Genomic DNA, 15,508 nt, shown 5'->3' with positions numbered 1-15,508 from the left:
ACAAATTAAATCTAATAATTTTGATTCCCAAAAATAATAAATCCAATACTTTCAAATGTGATCATTCGAACCCCACACTTTTATTATTGTGCCAAACACATATAAATTATAATAAACTTAAGAGTTAAGACTATCATTCAACACAATGATGAAAGTATGAGATTTAAACTGGCACATTTAAAAGTACAAGTTTTAATTAATCACTTCTCACTAAGCTAAACAAACCACAAAGTAAAGTCATAATAACCGAATATAGAGTCAAAAAACTAATCAAGATAGTGTCCTAGTTTAGGCGGAGGAGATGGACCTTAACATTAAACACCCAGCAAAATAATTAATAAAAGAAATTCAGAAATTAAACTGACTGAAAGTCTAGAAAGAAATTTAGAACACCAACGGGGAACCTTCATATCACTATCTACAAATTGTGCCGTTGAAGTCCAAGTTAACAAAAAGTTGCTGTTAGGTTCACCTGAAAGTGATAATAATAAATTAATGTACATGCGTCTTCGAACAAAACTCCATGGTGTTTACTTTGACTATTCTTTTTTGGACAAACCACTTCTTTCCAGTGCCGTATGGGACGTGATAAACGCACCAAGTATTTGTATTATTTCACCTGTATCTCAAAACAAATGGAGTTTACTTCACGACTGTACATCTTAGAACAAATCTCCAGAGTGTCGACTTTGAATATTCTTTTTTTGTACAAACCACTTTTTTCCAGTGCTATATGGTACGTGATAAACGCACTAAGTTTTTGTATCATTTCCCGTGTATCTCAAAACAAATGGAGTTTACTTCATGACTGTCTATAAGCTCCACTCACCACATTTGAATATTGACCGTTGGATTACCCGGGAAAGTACTTTACCGGAGCAACGGAGTGAGTAACTGACTCCACCCAAAATGACGAAACTACCCTTGCCATTTCTCGAAATCCCACTACCCCTCCTCCTTATCCTCCTCCTAATCTCCATACCCTTTCGAGTAAATTCACAATCCCAAAACACCGAACAAGCCATCCTACTCGGCCTGAAACAGCAGTGGGGTGATCCACCGTCTATCCAGTCATGGAACTCCTCATCCTCACCGTGCAAATGGCCGGAGATCGAATGCGCCGAAGGTTCGGTCACCGGAATATTCCTCCAAAACATAAACATAACCAAAAAAATCCCATCAACAATTTGTGATCTCAAGAACCTGACTTTCCTTGACTTGTCCTATAATTTCATCCCAGGAGAGTTTCCAAAAGTCCTATACAATTGTTCCAAGCTCCAATATCTTGATCTCTCTCAAAACTATTTTGTGGGTCCAATCCCAGAAGACATATACCGGATTCAACCTCTCCAATACATAGACCTCGGAGCCAACAATTTTTCAGGCAATATCCCAAAAGGGATCGGGAACATGACAGAGTTGAAAACGTTGAAACTCTATCAAAACCAGTTCAACGGCACGTGGCCAAAGGAAATTGGTAACTTGGCCAATCTTGAAGTTTTGAGCATGCCTTATAATGATAAGTTTGTGCCTACAGCTTTGCCAGAAGAGTTTGGACGGTTGAGGAAGTTGACGTTTTTGTGGATGAGAAGCTCTAATTTGATTGGCCAAATCCCCGATTATTTTTCGAATTTTTCGAGCCTGGAGCACTTGGATTTAGCAAAGAACAATTTGGTAGGTGCTATTCCTAGTGGTTTGTTCTTGATAAAGAGTTTAAAGTTTGTGTTTCTCTTTGCTAATAGATTGTCTGGTGAGATACCGAGCTCGATTGAAGCGTCAACAAGTTTGGAGAAGCTTGATGTTTCTGCAAACAACTTGAATGGTTCTATTTCTGAAGGTGTTGGCAAGTTACGAAATTTGACAGTGTTACTTTTGTTTGAGAATCAATTGACCGGTGAGATTCCAAAAAGTATAGGCCAACTACCACTGATTGATTTTCAAGTTTTCAGAAACAAGTTGAGTGGAACTTTGCCACCGGAATTAGGCATGCATTCGAAGTTGGAAGCATTTGATGTCTCGGAGAATCAACTAAGTGGTCAATTGCCGGAACATTTATGCGATGGAGGTGCTTTGCAAGGACTGGTTGCATTTTCTAACAATCTCAGCGGGGAAGTGCCGAAATGGGTTGGAAATTGTCCTAATTTGCGTATAGTTCGGCTTGAGGGAAACAATTTCTCAGGTGAGGTTCCTTCTGGTCTTTGGACATTATTCAATCTATCAACCTTGATGTTAAGTGATAACTTGTTTTCGGGTGGGCTTCCAAGTAAGTTGGCTTCAAATTTGTCAAGGGTAGAAATTCGTGACAACAGATTTTCTGGTGAAATTCCTGTTGGAATCTCTTCCTGGGTGCAGTTGGTTGTCTTTGATGCGAGAAACAACTGGCTATCCGGAAAAATTCCAGCAGAATTAACTAGTCTTTCTCATCTAGATTCTCTTTTTCTGGGTGGTAATCAACTTTCTGGTGAGCTTCCATCAGAGATCATCTCATGGAAGTTATTAACTACTTTGGACCTCTCAAGAAATAAGCTTTCTGGCCAAATCCCAGGAGTGATTGGGTCTTTACCTCATCTCAATTACTTGGACTTGTCACACAACCAATTGTCCGGTGAAATCCCATCTGAATTTGGCAATTTGATGCTTAATTCACTCAACTTGTCCTACAACCAACTCTCTGGAAAAATCCCAGATCAGCTTAACAACCTTGCATATGAAAACAGCTTCTTGAATAATTCCAATCTATGTGTTGGTAGTCCAATTCTAGGCCTTCCAAGTTGTTACACCAAAACCCGTGATTCCAACAATAATAAAATGCCCTCTATCTACCTTGCCATGATTCTAGTTCTTGTCCTTGTAGTTCTCCTAGTCACTGTTTTATTAAGCTTATGTAAGTTAAGTGACTACCGGAGGAAAAAGCACCAACGCAATCTGGCAATATGGAAGCTTACATCATTCCAGAGATTGAATTTCACAGATTTGAACATTCTGTCGAATTTGACTGAAAACAACATTATAGGAAGTGGTGGATCAGGGAAAGTATATCGGATTCCCACTGACCATCCAGGCCAATTTGTTGCTGTGAAAAGTATTTGTAATAACAAGACTTTAGATCACAAGCTCGAGAAAGAATTTCTGGCGGAGGTTGAAATACTAGGCACGATTAGGCATTCCAATATAGTAAAGTTATTGTGCTGTATTTCAAGTGAGAACTCAAAGCTTCTTGTTTACGAGTACATGGAAAATCACAGTTTGGATAGATGGCTCCATGGGAAGAAGAGAAAATCATCAACAGGGATGAATTCGGTGCATCAAATGGTCTTGAATTGGCCAAGGAGGTTGCAGATTGCAATTGGTACAGCACAAGGCCTAAGTTATATGCACCATGACTGTTCTCCTCCAATCATTCATCGAGATGTGAAGTCTAGCAACATTTTGTTGGATTCTGAGTTCAAGGCAAGTATAGCTGATTTTGGGTTGGCAAAGATGTTAGAAAAGCAGGGAGAGTCCCGCACAATGTCTGCTGTTGCAGGCTCTTTTGGTTACTTCGCCCCAGGTAAGAGCACCATATTGATAATTTACTAGTTATCCCAAAAGTTGAAGCATATAGAAACACTTATTTAGGAGATAGTTATGTTCAGTGTTTCATCCAATATCTAACACATCTGCACATATCCTTTTGTGATTCGCATTGCAGAGTATGCCTATATAACAAAGGTCAATGAGAAGATTGATGTCTACAGCTTTGGAATTGTGCTTCTTGAACTCGTCACTGGAAGAGAACCCAATGATGAGGACATGAATCTGGCAGAATGGGCATTGCGACACAGCAGTGAAGGAAAGTCTATTACCGATGCCCTCGATGATGAAATCAAGGAACTGTGTTACTTGGAAGAGATGACTATGGTATTTAAACTAGGACTCAAATGCACTAGCAAATTACCTGCAAATCGGCCTTCCATGAGGGAGATTTTGCAGATTCTTTGCTGGTGTTCCCCTCCTAGAGCTTACACAGTTAAGAAGAAGGGAAGCGACTTTGATGTTGCTCCTCTCCTTGGCAGTGTTTCTAGTAATTACAAGATCAATAGGGAAGATGTTGATAGCTTAGTTTAACGCGTTTGAACTCATGAATATTCGCACTCAAATGTAGGGAGTTTTGGTTAAAGTTTGATGTACCAAAATATGATATAAGGAAAATAAAACAGTGTACTATTTTTAAATTGAAAAATGCTACTATTTTAAGTTAAGAAATACTATGTCCATAACAATGCACTAAGAGAATGCCTTTAATTTCAAGGGAATGCATTTGGAAAACAATGCACTAAGAGAATGACTTTAATTTCAAGAGAATGTCTTTAATTTCAGGAAAAAGTTGGAAGTCTCGAGAAAACCTTAATTATCTCATAATATATATAGTACGAGATAGGCTGACAGCATAATAAGTAACTGATAGGTAGAACCGTAGAAGTAACTAAAGAGTAAAATATTACACCCCATAAAAGTATATAAGATTTGTGAAGAAATCCTTTTTTGAGAATCAGATTTGTTAAGAAATGTGATAAAAATAGCAGAGTTCTAAAAGATTTATAGAAAATTAAAATTTAAAATAACTCACCAACTAATTTTTGCTATCTTAATTAATGCATGATTAAGTTCTAGCTAGCTACCATCATGATGGACAATCCATGATATTTAGCCCAAAATAGTAAGTCATAAAAATTATTTATTAAAAATAAATCAAGCAAAATGTTTGACACATGTTTTGGACTGAACCACCTGAACATCAGGGAGTGGCCCCCCTGGCCCCCAAGTTAGTATAGTTTTTTTTTTTTTTTTTTTTTTTTGGGGGGGGGGGGGGGGGGGAATAGTGGATATAGTTAATTAAAATTTAAATTTTCAATCAAAATTTAATTGGCTCAAAAATACCCAAAAATGAAACTTGTCAATTGGCATATATCTATGGTCCTCATCCTTAAAAAAAAGTACAAAAAAAAAAAAAAAAACTGTATTTGATAAATACCTAAACTCAGGTGGTGTGATGATAAGCATGTTAAAGAAGATAGTAACTATATTAAGAAATGTTGTCAATTGATTCAGGGACCACCAGTATCGAGACCCTCAATGGTACATGCAATATCAGCTGAAGCAAGGGCTCTCGTTCCCTCCACACACATACACAACTCATACTCCCTCTCTGATTAATTTCAAAAAAAAAAAAAAAGGGTCAATCTTATTAATATTTGTGTTTTCTTGATTACAAATGATTCAACTTCCAAATTGAAAAATAAATCATTTCTTTTTCTGATTCTTTATTTTTATCTTGTTAATTCATTAATTGCAATTTATTTTTTTCTTAAAAAAGAAAAGAAAAAGGAAAGTAGAGGCTAACTGTACGTGTGTGTGTGTTTGAGTATTGATATTTTTTTGAGAAAAGTTTGAGTGATGATATAACTAAAGGAATACATAACAAATTATATTTTGAAAGCCATCTCTCTTTCTTTTTTTCTTTTTCTTTTTTTTTTTTTTGGAGTCTTAGTGAGTAAGAAATAAAGCTAAGCAGTGTCTATATAGTTGAATTTTTTTTTTTTCTACAAGATAAAAATTCTACTCTAACCTAATCTAAGTATATATGTATGTGAAGCTCCCTCCTAAAAACTTGAATCTCGACCCTTACCCCCACACCCCACAAGCATTTATACTTGTAAAGTGACCATTACACCAAGGGTGTACGGTGGTTCTATATAGTTGAATTATAAACACTATTTTTGTGTCAAAATACTACTATTTTTTAATAATAGTAATAATTAATACTAATAATAAATATTTAAAAAATAATATTTGTAAATGTGACTCACAATTTCAATTGGAAAAAAAAATGGATAAAAAAAAATTCCAATTAAATGAGTATGATTAGGAATCCATGGATAAATAGACAATGGAATTATTTATTTATTGGCTATTGAGGAGGGAGTATTATTTTTATCGTAACTAAATTAATCTTCAATTTATGATTTGCATTTTTAAAAATGAAGCAAAATAGCTACTAAACAATGATTTTGGCTTTATTTTCTTAAGGATTTTTTTGAAATAGAGAACAAAATAATTAAAAAGATTTTTCTAATCTCACTCTTCTAAAAGAATGTCTCTATTAAAAATATTAAAAGATATTAACTGAATTATAAGACTCTTGCCACCAACCATCGCATGTTGAATTATGGAAGGTAGTACAATATTACATCATCTAGTATAGTGTAAGCTATCATCAAAATATCACATATTGGATTTTTGTTTTTGGCTGAAGCACAAACATCACATTGGGATCTAGTACGAGTTGAATGTCGCTCTCAGACTTGCAAGAACATTAACACACCAATATGCTTGGCGTGTATATCCATGTAAATTGTAAATAGCAAAGAGCAATTACATCAGTTTGTGCATAAATTTTTCCATTTTACACATTTAAAACCTACTTTTTCTATTTTACACACTTATTTTTACAAAACACCTACATCAGTTTGTCTATTATACACATTTATTCAAATAAAATATTCATTTCTTTACCCACACAGCCACCGACCCACACCCACAATCCACACCAGTATCACACCGGAATCCACACAACCCACCAGTAGAAAACCAGAAAAACAAACCCAGCAAAATGAATCAAAACCCACTTATCAAGATCGACGTCTCGCCTTGAGCAACAAGATCGACGCCTCCGGTGGCGATGGCGAGAACGAGAAACAAGATCGACGCCTCCAAAGGCAAGCGGTGGCAATGGCGATGGCGATGGCGAGAGACATTCAACCTGAAACCCACTGATCAAGCCCATTCAACCCGAAAACAACAAGAAACAAGGAAGAAAGAGCGATCGGTGGCGGTGGCGATTGACGGAAGAGGAAGAAAGATTGATGAGAGGAAGAAAAAGAGAGTTGTGCGCCTGAGAGGGAGAGAGAGGGAGCTGAGAGTCAAGTACAGAGAGAGAGAGAGAAAAAAAAAATTGTTAAAAAATTATATGCACATGCTACAGTACCCGTGCATACAAAGAGAGAGAGAAAAAAAAAATTGTTAAAAAATTATATGCACATGCTATAGTACCCGTGCATAACTTGCATTTATACACAAGTTTACCCAAACTGATGTGGGTGTGTTTTTTGCTCATATTGTGTAAAATGAGCACCTTTTTTCATTTTGCACAATTTTACACAATTTTACATCAACTGATATAATTGCTCTAATATGGCAAGTAATAGACCTCGATGTGAAATCATTCATGTACTACGTACAAATGGATCCCATTCACGTCCGCATATATATATATATATATATATATAAGATCATTTTCAGATGAGAAGGAAGCTTAATACATCAGGAATTCAGAATAATTTTTGGAATATCTCCAACTTGCCAACCCAAAAAGTAACGCATACACTATCATCATCTTGCTTGGATCAATCATATTGAGCCACATAAACTACATGCAGATGCAGTACAATAAATAGGAGTGCTTGACTCTACTCCTCTCATCAGCAGAGTGAATCTTGGGATGAATAAAGCAAACCTCCATAAGGGATGGTTTGACGTAAGAAACTTAAACAATGCCCATTTTTATGGTGAAAGTTTTTTGAAACGCTGAATATAGTCATTGATCTTTAATTCAAAGAACAGAGAAGTAGCTAGCTAGCTTTCTAGGGGCCAAAGAAAAAGAGTATATGGAGAGTGCCATTGATTCAGAATTCCAACATGAGATATGTGAATCTGGTTTGGATAATATTGACAGACAAGCTGCGAATGGAGAACTAGATGATGATGGGAAACCCAAAAGAACTGGTAATGTTTCTCCGTCCCTCTGATCTCTTTCCAAAGTCCATGCATGCATGTAATACTTTTATCTAGTTATTTATTTGATTGTTTTGTGCATGTATCATTGTAGTGCCGTCTCTCTCATTTCTGACCAATTCCCGTGGATCTCATATTATTTATTTATTCTTCCCTATTTACCAAAACACATATATATTTATTAATTTATTTTTATGACTTCATGTAATGTATGAATTTAGTAGCCTGGTTGAGAAAAAGCTCGAATTGATAGAAACAGTCAAGAATCTGTGTAATGGAATATTATTAGATACTTTCAGAGTACCATAAATACGTATTCCTCCCTCTTACATGAATGGTGGGTCTTACCATAAATTTAATTAGTGGGGCCCACCATTCATATGAGAGAAGAGAGTATATATTTATAGTATTCCGGGAATACACAATAATTTTCCCTATGTAAGACATGTACGATGTACTCTTTCTTTTTATTATTATTATTTTTTTTTTTGGCTAAAAAAAAATAATAAAAAGAAAGAGATGGCAAGTGTGGTCACTGTTTCCTCACATACTAATGTACTCTTACTATATACGTTGGAAGGCGAAACCTTCAAAACATAGTCTTTTCTATTTCATAAACTATCCATTTTACTCATTATATAGTTTAGACTGCCACATAATCTAAACTCAACTGTTTATTCTTTTCCATTTCATAAACTATCCATTTTACTCATTATATAGTTTAGACTGTCACATAATCTAAACTCAGCTGTTTATTATTATTATTATTATTATTATTATTATTATTATTATTATTATTATTAGAGTTGGGTTCAAGTTACACCTGGTGTAACTTTAAGCAATGTTACACCACTCAATATTTTTTAATTTGATGCAAATATTGATAAATCCACCGTTAGATTACATTATCTTCGTATATTCTTCATACTTACAAAATTTCGAGGTGATAAAAACTTAATAGCTATGTCATCAAACAATTATTAAAATTCAAATTTTTGTAATTTAAAATAATGCATAAAAGATGAGTTTATAGATCAAATGGTAAATAGCATCTGATTGATATGCAAATTGGCATGCATGTTAAGAACATATAGAACATGTAATTCAACGGTTAGATTTTAAATATATTAATTTAATAACAAGTTATTATGTGGTGTAATATTACTTAGAGTTACACCAAGTATAACATCACTTATTTTACAGAGAAATAGAGTGGGGTTGTAATAAGTAATACCGGGGATCTCTTATTCATTATAAAAATAAATAATAATAAAAATAAATAACCAGGGGATATCATCAATGTTATGGGTGAAGGTCCATTAATGTCAACCTGTAGATTAGATATTTAGATGTCATCAAGCTTCATGATTTTTCCTTTGTGCCAGATTACTCATGGGCTTTAATGAGAGCAGTTGGGGTTCCTCATAAGAGTAAAAGTTCCATAATTGAGTATAAACAGATGTAAAAGTGATAAATTATTAAGGGTTATGTTAATGAATACTTTTAGGACAATTGTTAATAAACTATATTAAGAAAGTTTTGACACCACTTTTATAATGGAGAATATAAAAAGTTGTCAACAAAATTATTGTTTTGTCATTTTCCCATAAAATATTTCTAAAAATAATTCCTAAATCAATGCTCTTAGTATATTCGTTAACATTTCTCTGTTATTATTAGTGTCTTTTTCCTAACCATGCAAATTAATAAACCCTAAACCTATTAAAGAGTTTTTTAGTTTAATAGCATAATTTATTCTCCATTATTATCATAATTAGAGTTCAAATTAATCCCCAATTATTTATATTTATAACTATTAAATTATTAAAAAAATGATAAAATAATTATAAAAATTAAAAATTAAAAAAAAAAAAACAAAACAAAACAAAACAAAACAAACAAACAAACAACTAATGTCCACCCTCCATTTCGGTCCACTTTAGTCTATTTCTATCCATTCGGTCCACTTCGGTCCGTTTGGTCCATTTTGGTGTACTTACTTTTTTTTTCGGTAAACTTACTTAAAAATGGGAAAAGAAAAGTTTGAGTTGAAATTAAATTTTCAAAATATGAATTTATTAAAATATATAGATCTCAAACTCATTCCAAATTCTATTAAAATTTAGATCCACACACCTATGAAGTATGAACCCACACACTTTAAGGGAACCCACTTCATGACACACCCCTCAATAAGAGGTAAAAAAATACTTAATGCAACAACATAAACAATCTTCCTTTTAAGGGTGAAAGAGATGGAAAATACAAAAGCTTTAAAAAAAATTACAATTTTTTTTCCTTTTAAAATGACAATGAATGTCAATCTTCCTTTTAAGGGTAAAAGAGATGGAAAATACAAAAGCTTTAAAATAAATTACAATTTTTTTTCCTTTTAAAATGACAATGAATGTGATTGGTGTTACGTCAATAATAATATAATAAATAGAGTTCTTAATTAATTTTTTAATATGTATTTAAAAATTGACACAAGTTAATTTAAGATTTAAAAATGATTAATTCAAGCATTTTTGCATGATAAACTTAAAACTTGAATGAGATGTAGGAACTGTGTGGACTGCAAGTGCACATATAATTACTACTATGATAAGCACTGGGGTTCTCTCACTAGCCTAGAGTGTTGCACAACTCGGATGGATTTTCGGCATAAGCATTGTCTTAATTTTTGCAGCGATTACATTATATACTGTCAATCTTTTAGCAGTTTGTTACAGGTGCCCAGACCCAATTATTGGGAAGCGAAATTACACATACATGGAGGCTATCCAAAACATCTTAGGTAATTTTAAAGCATACACCAAAAATTGTAAAATTAATACCTACAGTTTCATGGTCTAAATTTATTGAAATTGTCTTTTTCCTTTTTATTTTCTAAATGATTAGGTGGAGAAATGTACATGGCTTGTGGGTTGGTCCAAAATATGAGCCTTATTGGAATTTTGATCGGCTATACCATAACACAACATCTACAAGCATGGTGTAAGTTTCCCTTTGCATATATGAAAAGTGAAAACTGATACACTTTCCCTAGCAGTATAAGTGTGTTGAGACCTATCTAATTGTTACTATATACGAGTATTGCTGTATATTGTAGGGCTATACATAAATCACATTGCTTCCACAAAAAGAGGCCATGAAGCTCCGTGCAAGTTTTCCAACAATCCATACATGATTGCATTGGGGATTTTTGAGATTTTATTGTCTCAAATCCAAAACTTTCATGAATTGTCATGGCTGTCCAGTGCGGCAGCAATTATGTCTTTCGGTTATGCGAGTATAGGGATTGGACTTTCATTTGCAAGGGTCATCTCGGGTAATGTTCTTTCTTTTTCCTCCTTCCTATTTTCTTTTGGCACAGTTATTGACAAGTTCCACACATCCAAAAAATATATATAGACAAGTTTTTCTTTTTATCATAAAACATTCCATGATCATGTAAAGAAAATGTTAAAAGTTTTCATTCAAATGGTTTAGAGGAATCGCATCTAACCAATTGAATTGACTATATACATTTATTTTAATCAAGATAATGACTACAAATTAAATAGGTTATTGGATTAATATTGCATGTTGAAGGTCTTTTTCATCACCATGTAATAGGTTGAAGGAAAATTCTCCCAAAAATACATATAAAATTTCTCCAATTATTTACTCCATTATCTCATCTATATTTTGTAAGTACCCAACCCTGTGAATTTAGCATAACACATTATTCAAAGTGCAGTTTCTCTAAATTATTTTGATAAATATAGCTTTATCAAATAACTAAAAAAATAAATTGTACCCAATAGACACTCATGAAATATATATTGGAGTATATTAAAAATGACATAGCAGGATTTTTTTTATATAAACCTAGCAGGATATTTGTTTCCTTGTTTTACCTTGTGCTCATTATTCGAGTTTTTTTTTTTTTTTGTTTGGGGGGGGGGGGTTTAAAAACTGGGATTTGTACAGGGCCAAGGGGGAGAACCACTATGACAGGAGTGGAAGTAGGGGTTGATGTATCTCAAGCAGAAAAAATTTGGAGGGAGTGCACAGCATTGGGAAACATTGCACTTGCTTGCACATATACTTTTATTGCAATCGATGTCCAGGTAAGACCAACCACTCTCTTTTTTTTTTTTTTTTGGGTAAAATACTATTTTGGTCTCTAAACTTTATCAAAAGTTTGTTTTTCCTTCCTAAACTTTAAGAATTTCATTTTTTGTCCCTAAACTATTGAAAAGTTCATCTTTCGTCCTTAAACTATTGAAAATGTTTTATACATGTCCTTAAACTTTACCAAAAGTTTGTTTTTCATTCCTAAACTGTTAAAAAAGTTCTTTTTTCATCTCTTTTTTTTGTCTCTAAACTATTGAAAAAATTCTTTACAAAGTTTAGGAATAAAAAAAGAACTTTTTAAAGTTTAGGGACCAAAAACAAACTTTTTGTAAAGTTTAAGGACCAAAATAATATTTTACCTTTTTTTTTTCATTGATCTCCCACACTCCCCCCCCCCCCCCCCCCCCCCCCCCCCCCTCCCTTTTCATTATTGCATTTGCAATACTCAAAGTTTGTTAGAATTATGATTAAGTAATAAAATTTACTATTTTTTAACAATTTAAAATTTTTGGATAACTAGTAATCTATATAGTATTAGAGCAGAAAATCTTGAATTCAATTTATGTTTTAACTCTACCTCCTATTTAAAATATTAAGAATCTCATTTGATGGACCTCATTTATTATGGGGGAATTTATGCCCACAAAATGAAAGGAATTGTTAGAATTATAGTTTAGTAATTAAATTCGTCATTTCCTAATAATTTAAGTAAACTTGGTAATTCTGTAACGCACAACTTTGCTAAATATGCGCTAAACATATTAGAGGTTATTCAGTGTAGATGGAGGATGTTCCTTTACACCTGCTTCCTGTTCTTTTCGCTAATCACAGTTGATTTTCTTTTCAATGAAATGCAATGTCTTTCTTCTCCCCAAAAAAAAAAATTCGGATAATTAATAATTTAACAAAATTAAATAATTTATAATAATATCAAAATTTAGAGCCATTATTTTTACAAGTAAATAAGTCGTAAGATGATCTTATTTTAAATTTTTTTTTATAAAAAAAAAATGTGATCTTTTTTTCTTTTTTTTTGAGAAGCATCAGATTCTTATTTGGATTTCTTATTTCAAGCAAATAAGTTTATTTGATTATATTACAAGAAAATTTTTTACATTCATTTCCTGTGAATTATATTTCCAAGGCACGTTAAAGTCATCACCGCCTGAAAATAAAGTGATGAAGTAGGCTAACACAACAGCTATCTCGACCATGACAGTATTCTTCCTCATGTGCGGTTGCCTTGGCTATGCTGCATTTGGGAACGAGGCACGGGGCAACATGCTGACTGGATTTGGGTTTTACGAGCCCTTCTGGTTGATAGACTTGGGCAATATCATGATTGTGGTGCACCTATTGGGATCATATCAGGTTATTTCTTTCAAGCATTCCAAATCGATGCTTAATTTTTATTTATTTTCTTGGATAACATCTAATATTTTTATTAAAAGTTTTCAGAACTCGCCCCTAACCAGTAAAACTTACAGGCAACTAAACTCACCTGCTAAAACCAATTGTACCATAATCCAGAAACATTCACCTTGAGAAGCTAAAATCATACTTCATAACTTGAAATTAGCCAAACTTATGATTCAAAATTTCTACACAACATTCTAATTTCAGACCATCTCAGCATCTAGTTCCCCCTCTCCATCAAATATAAATGTGGATTTTAGTTGGTTTTGGACATTTTGGTAAAGTTCTTTGAGCTCGAATCTTGCCTGTATAAGAAACCAATTGGTGTTTTTTCCTTGTAATTAATATTAATTATATCATGGAAAGAATGTCATAAGTTCAAATATATTGTAACTGCACAAAAAATAATGTGAGTTTTATATGTGGAACTCACATATGATATGATACTCACCTTTATAAAAAAGGAATGTGTAGTATATCGGGTGCATTGAATAATTTCACTCATGTTTTCATTTAGGTTTTGATATACGATGTAAAATTAAGCAATAAGTTTAGAATTGCAAAATCTTTCACAATCATTAGCGTGATCTATTATGATTGGTATATTATAAATGTAATGTCACTAATAAACCCATATAAAAATGATGTTACTCTAATCATAACTTTATATCTTAACAAAAAGAAAATTTTGTTTCCCTAGCGAGTTGAAAATTAAGTTGTTAGATGATCTTTCATGTTGAGTATTTGTGGACAGGTAATTGGGCAACCAGTCTTCCGCATGTTAGAATTATGGGCTAGCATGAGGTGGCCTAACTCAAAGTTCGTAGCTGTGGAGTACCCATTAAACATTGGCAAAATAAGATTTAGTATCAACTTCTTAAGGCTGATTTGGAGAACAATTTTTGTGGTGATAATAACAGTTCTTGCCATGGCTATGCCCTTTTTCAATGAGATGCTTTCACTTCTTGGAGCCATTGCGTTCTGGCCAGTTGCGGTCTATTTCCCAGTGGAGATGTACATTGCTCAGAAAAAGATTAGGAAGCGAACATTTCAGTGGTTCGGGCTTCAAATCTTGAGCTTGTTTTGCTTTCTTGTTTCATTGGCTGCAGCATGTGGTGCCATCCAAGGATTAAATAAGGGTCTTCATGCCAGCAAGCCTTTCCAGTTCAAACAGTGATTCAGAACCTATAAGCAATTATGATCAATAAGCTGCTATGTTTATATATAACTATTTGAGAGACATGCAAGGATTTTCTTTCTCAATTTCTTGGTTGCTTATAGTGTGGTGAAATTGGGAAACGATCTTGCCTCTCAATTTGTGCAGCAATGTTCTCACAAAATAATGAAACTAATGTGCTAAATTGCTAATTATGTGGTAACCGCTCCAATATTCCCCATCATGTATTCTTCATTTCCTTTTTCTTCTGTTGATACTTGATCCATGCATTCCACTATAATTTTTCTTAATGGAACAAAAGCTATCTCCTCGGCTTGCTGACTAGTAATTATCAACATCATTTGGTCGTCAAGGCCTTTGTAATTCAAGTGGTACTTCTAAGTATTTCTAATAAAGATGTCTAGGGTATAAATTTCTTATCCTCCACCTACTGAATTATAAAAATTAAAAAATAAAATAAAAGAGAGAATATCATTTGGTCAATGACCACTCAGAAGTTAAACAATGAAAGACAACTATACGTCCAAATATAGCTTATAGTCATAACTTATATGCCAATAGACTCTTAGAAAAAAAACAAACAAACAACAACAACAAAAACAACAACAACAATCAATCAATGGAATTGGAAACATACTAAAATTCAGAAACACAAGTTATTGGCATGAAGTATTTAATAAAGCATATAGAATTAATTTTTTTGCTTCCATAATAATTTAGGCTCGAGTACATGGCTTGACAAAATGGCAATCTTAAGAGTAAGCAGTGAAAAGGGGATGTGGTGCAAACTTTCTCTACACAGTACACTCACCAAGAAGTATTTAGGGCTTTTCTGTGTGGGCTCTACTCAGCCCAAGCCCAATGATAACAGTAATAAATGAAATTGAATGGTTTTGGGCCTCCAAGTCCCATGGATGGCACTGTAACCTTTGGATTCAATGCCCAATAAATATGGCAATC

At 33.4% G+C, this 15,508-nt stretch overlaps 1 protein-coding gene and 1 pseudogene across 1 annotated transcript; both read left to right on the top strand.

Annotated features, from left to right (window-relative positions):
- Positions 1-831: 831 nt before the first annotated feature.
- LOC115972405 (receptor-like protein kinase 5) lies at positions 832-4,245 on the top strand. Its single transcript, XM_031092686.1, has 2 exons — positions 832-3,550; positions 3,692-4,245. Exons 1-2 carry the CDS (start codon positions 910-912, stop codon positions 4,105-4,107), a joined length of 3,057 nt encoding a protein of 1,018 aa, XP_030948546.1. The 5' UTR covers positions 832-909; the 3' UTR covers positions 4,108-4,245.
- A 3,461-nt stretch (positions 4,246-7,706) lies between these two features.
- LOC115970656 lies at positions 7,707-14,834 on the top strand (annotated as a pseudogene).
- Positions 14,835-15,508: the final 674 nt, after the last annotated feature.

The sequence above is a fragment of the Quercus lobata genome, chromosome 12 (assembly GCF_001633185.2).
Source record: "Quercus lobata isolate SW786 chromosome 12, ValleyOak3.0 Primary Assembly, whole genome shotgun sequence".
NCBI lineage: Eukaryota > Viridiplantae > Streptophyta > Magnoliopsida > Fagales > Fagaceae > Quercus > Quercus lobata.
This window is presented reverse-complemented; position numbering and strand designations above follow the sequence as displayed.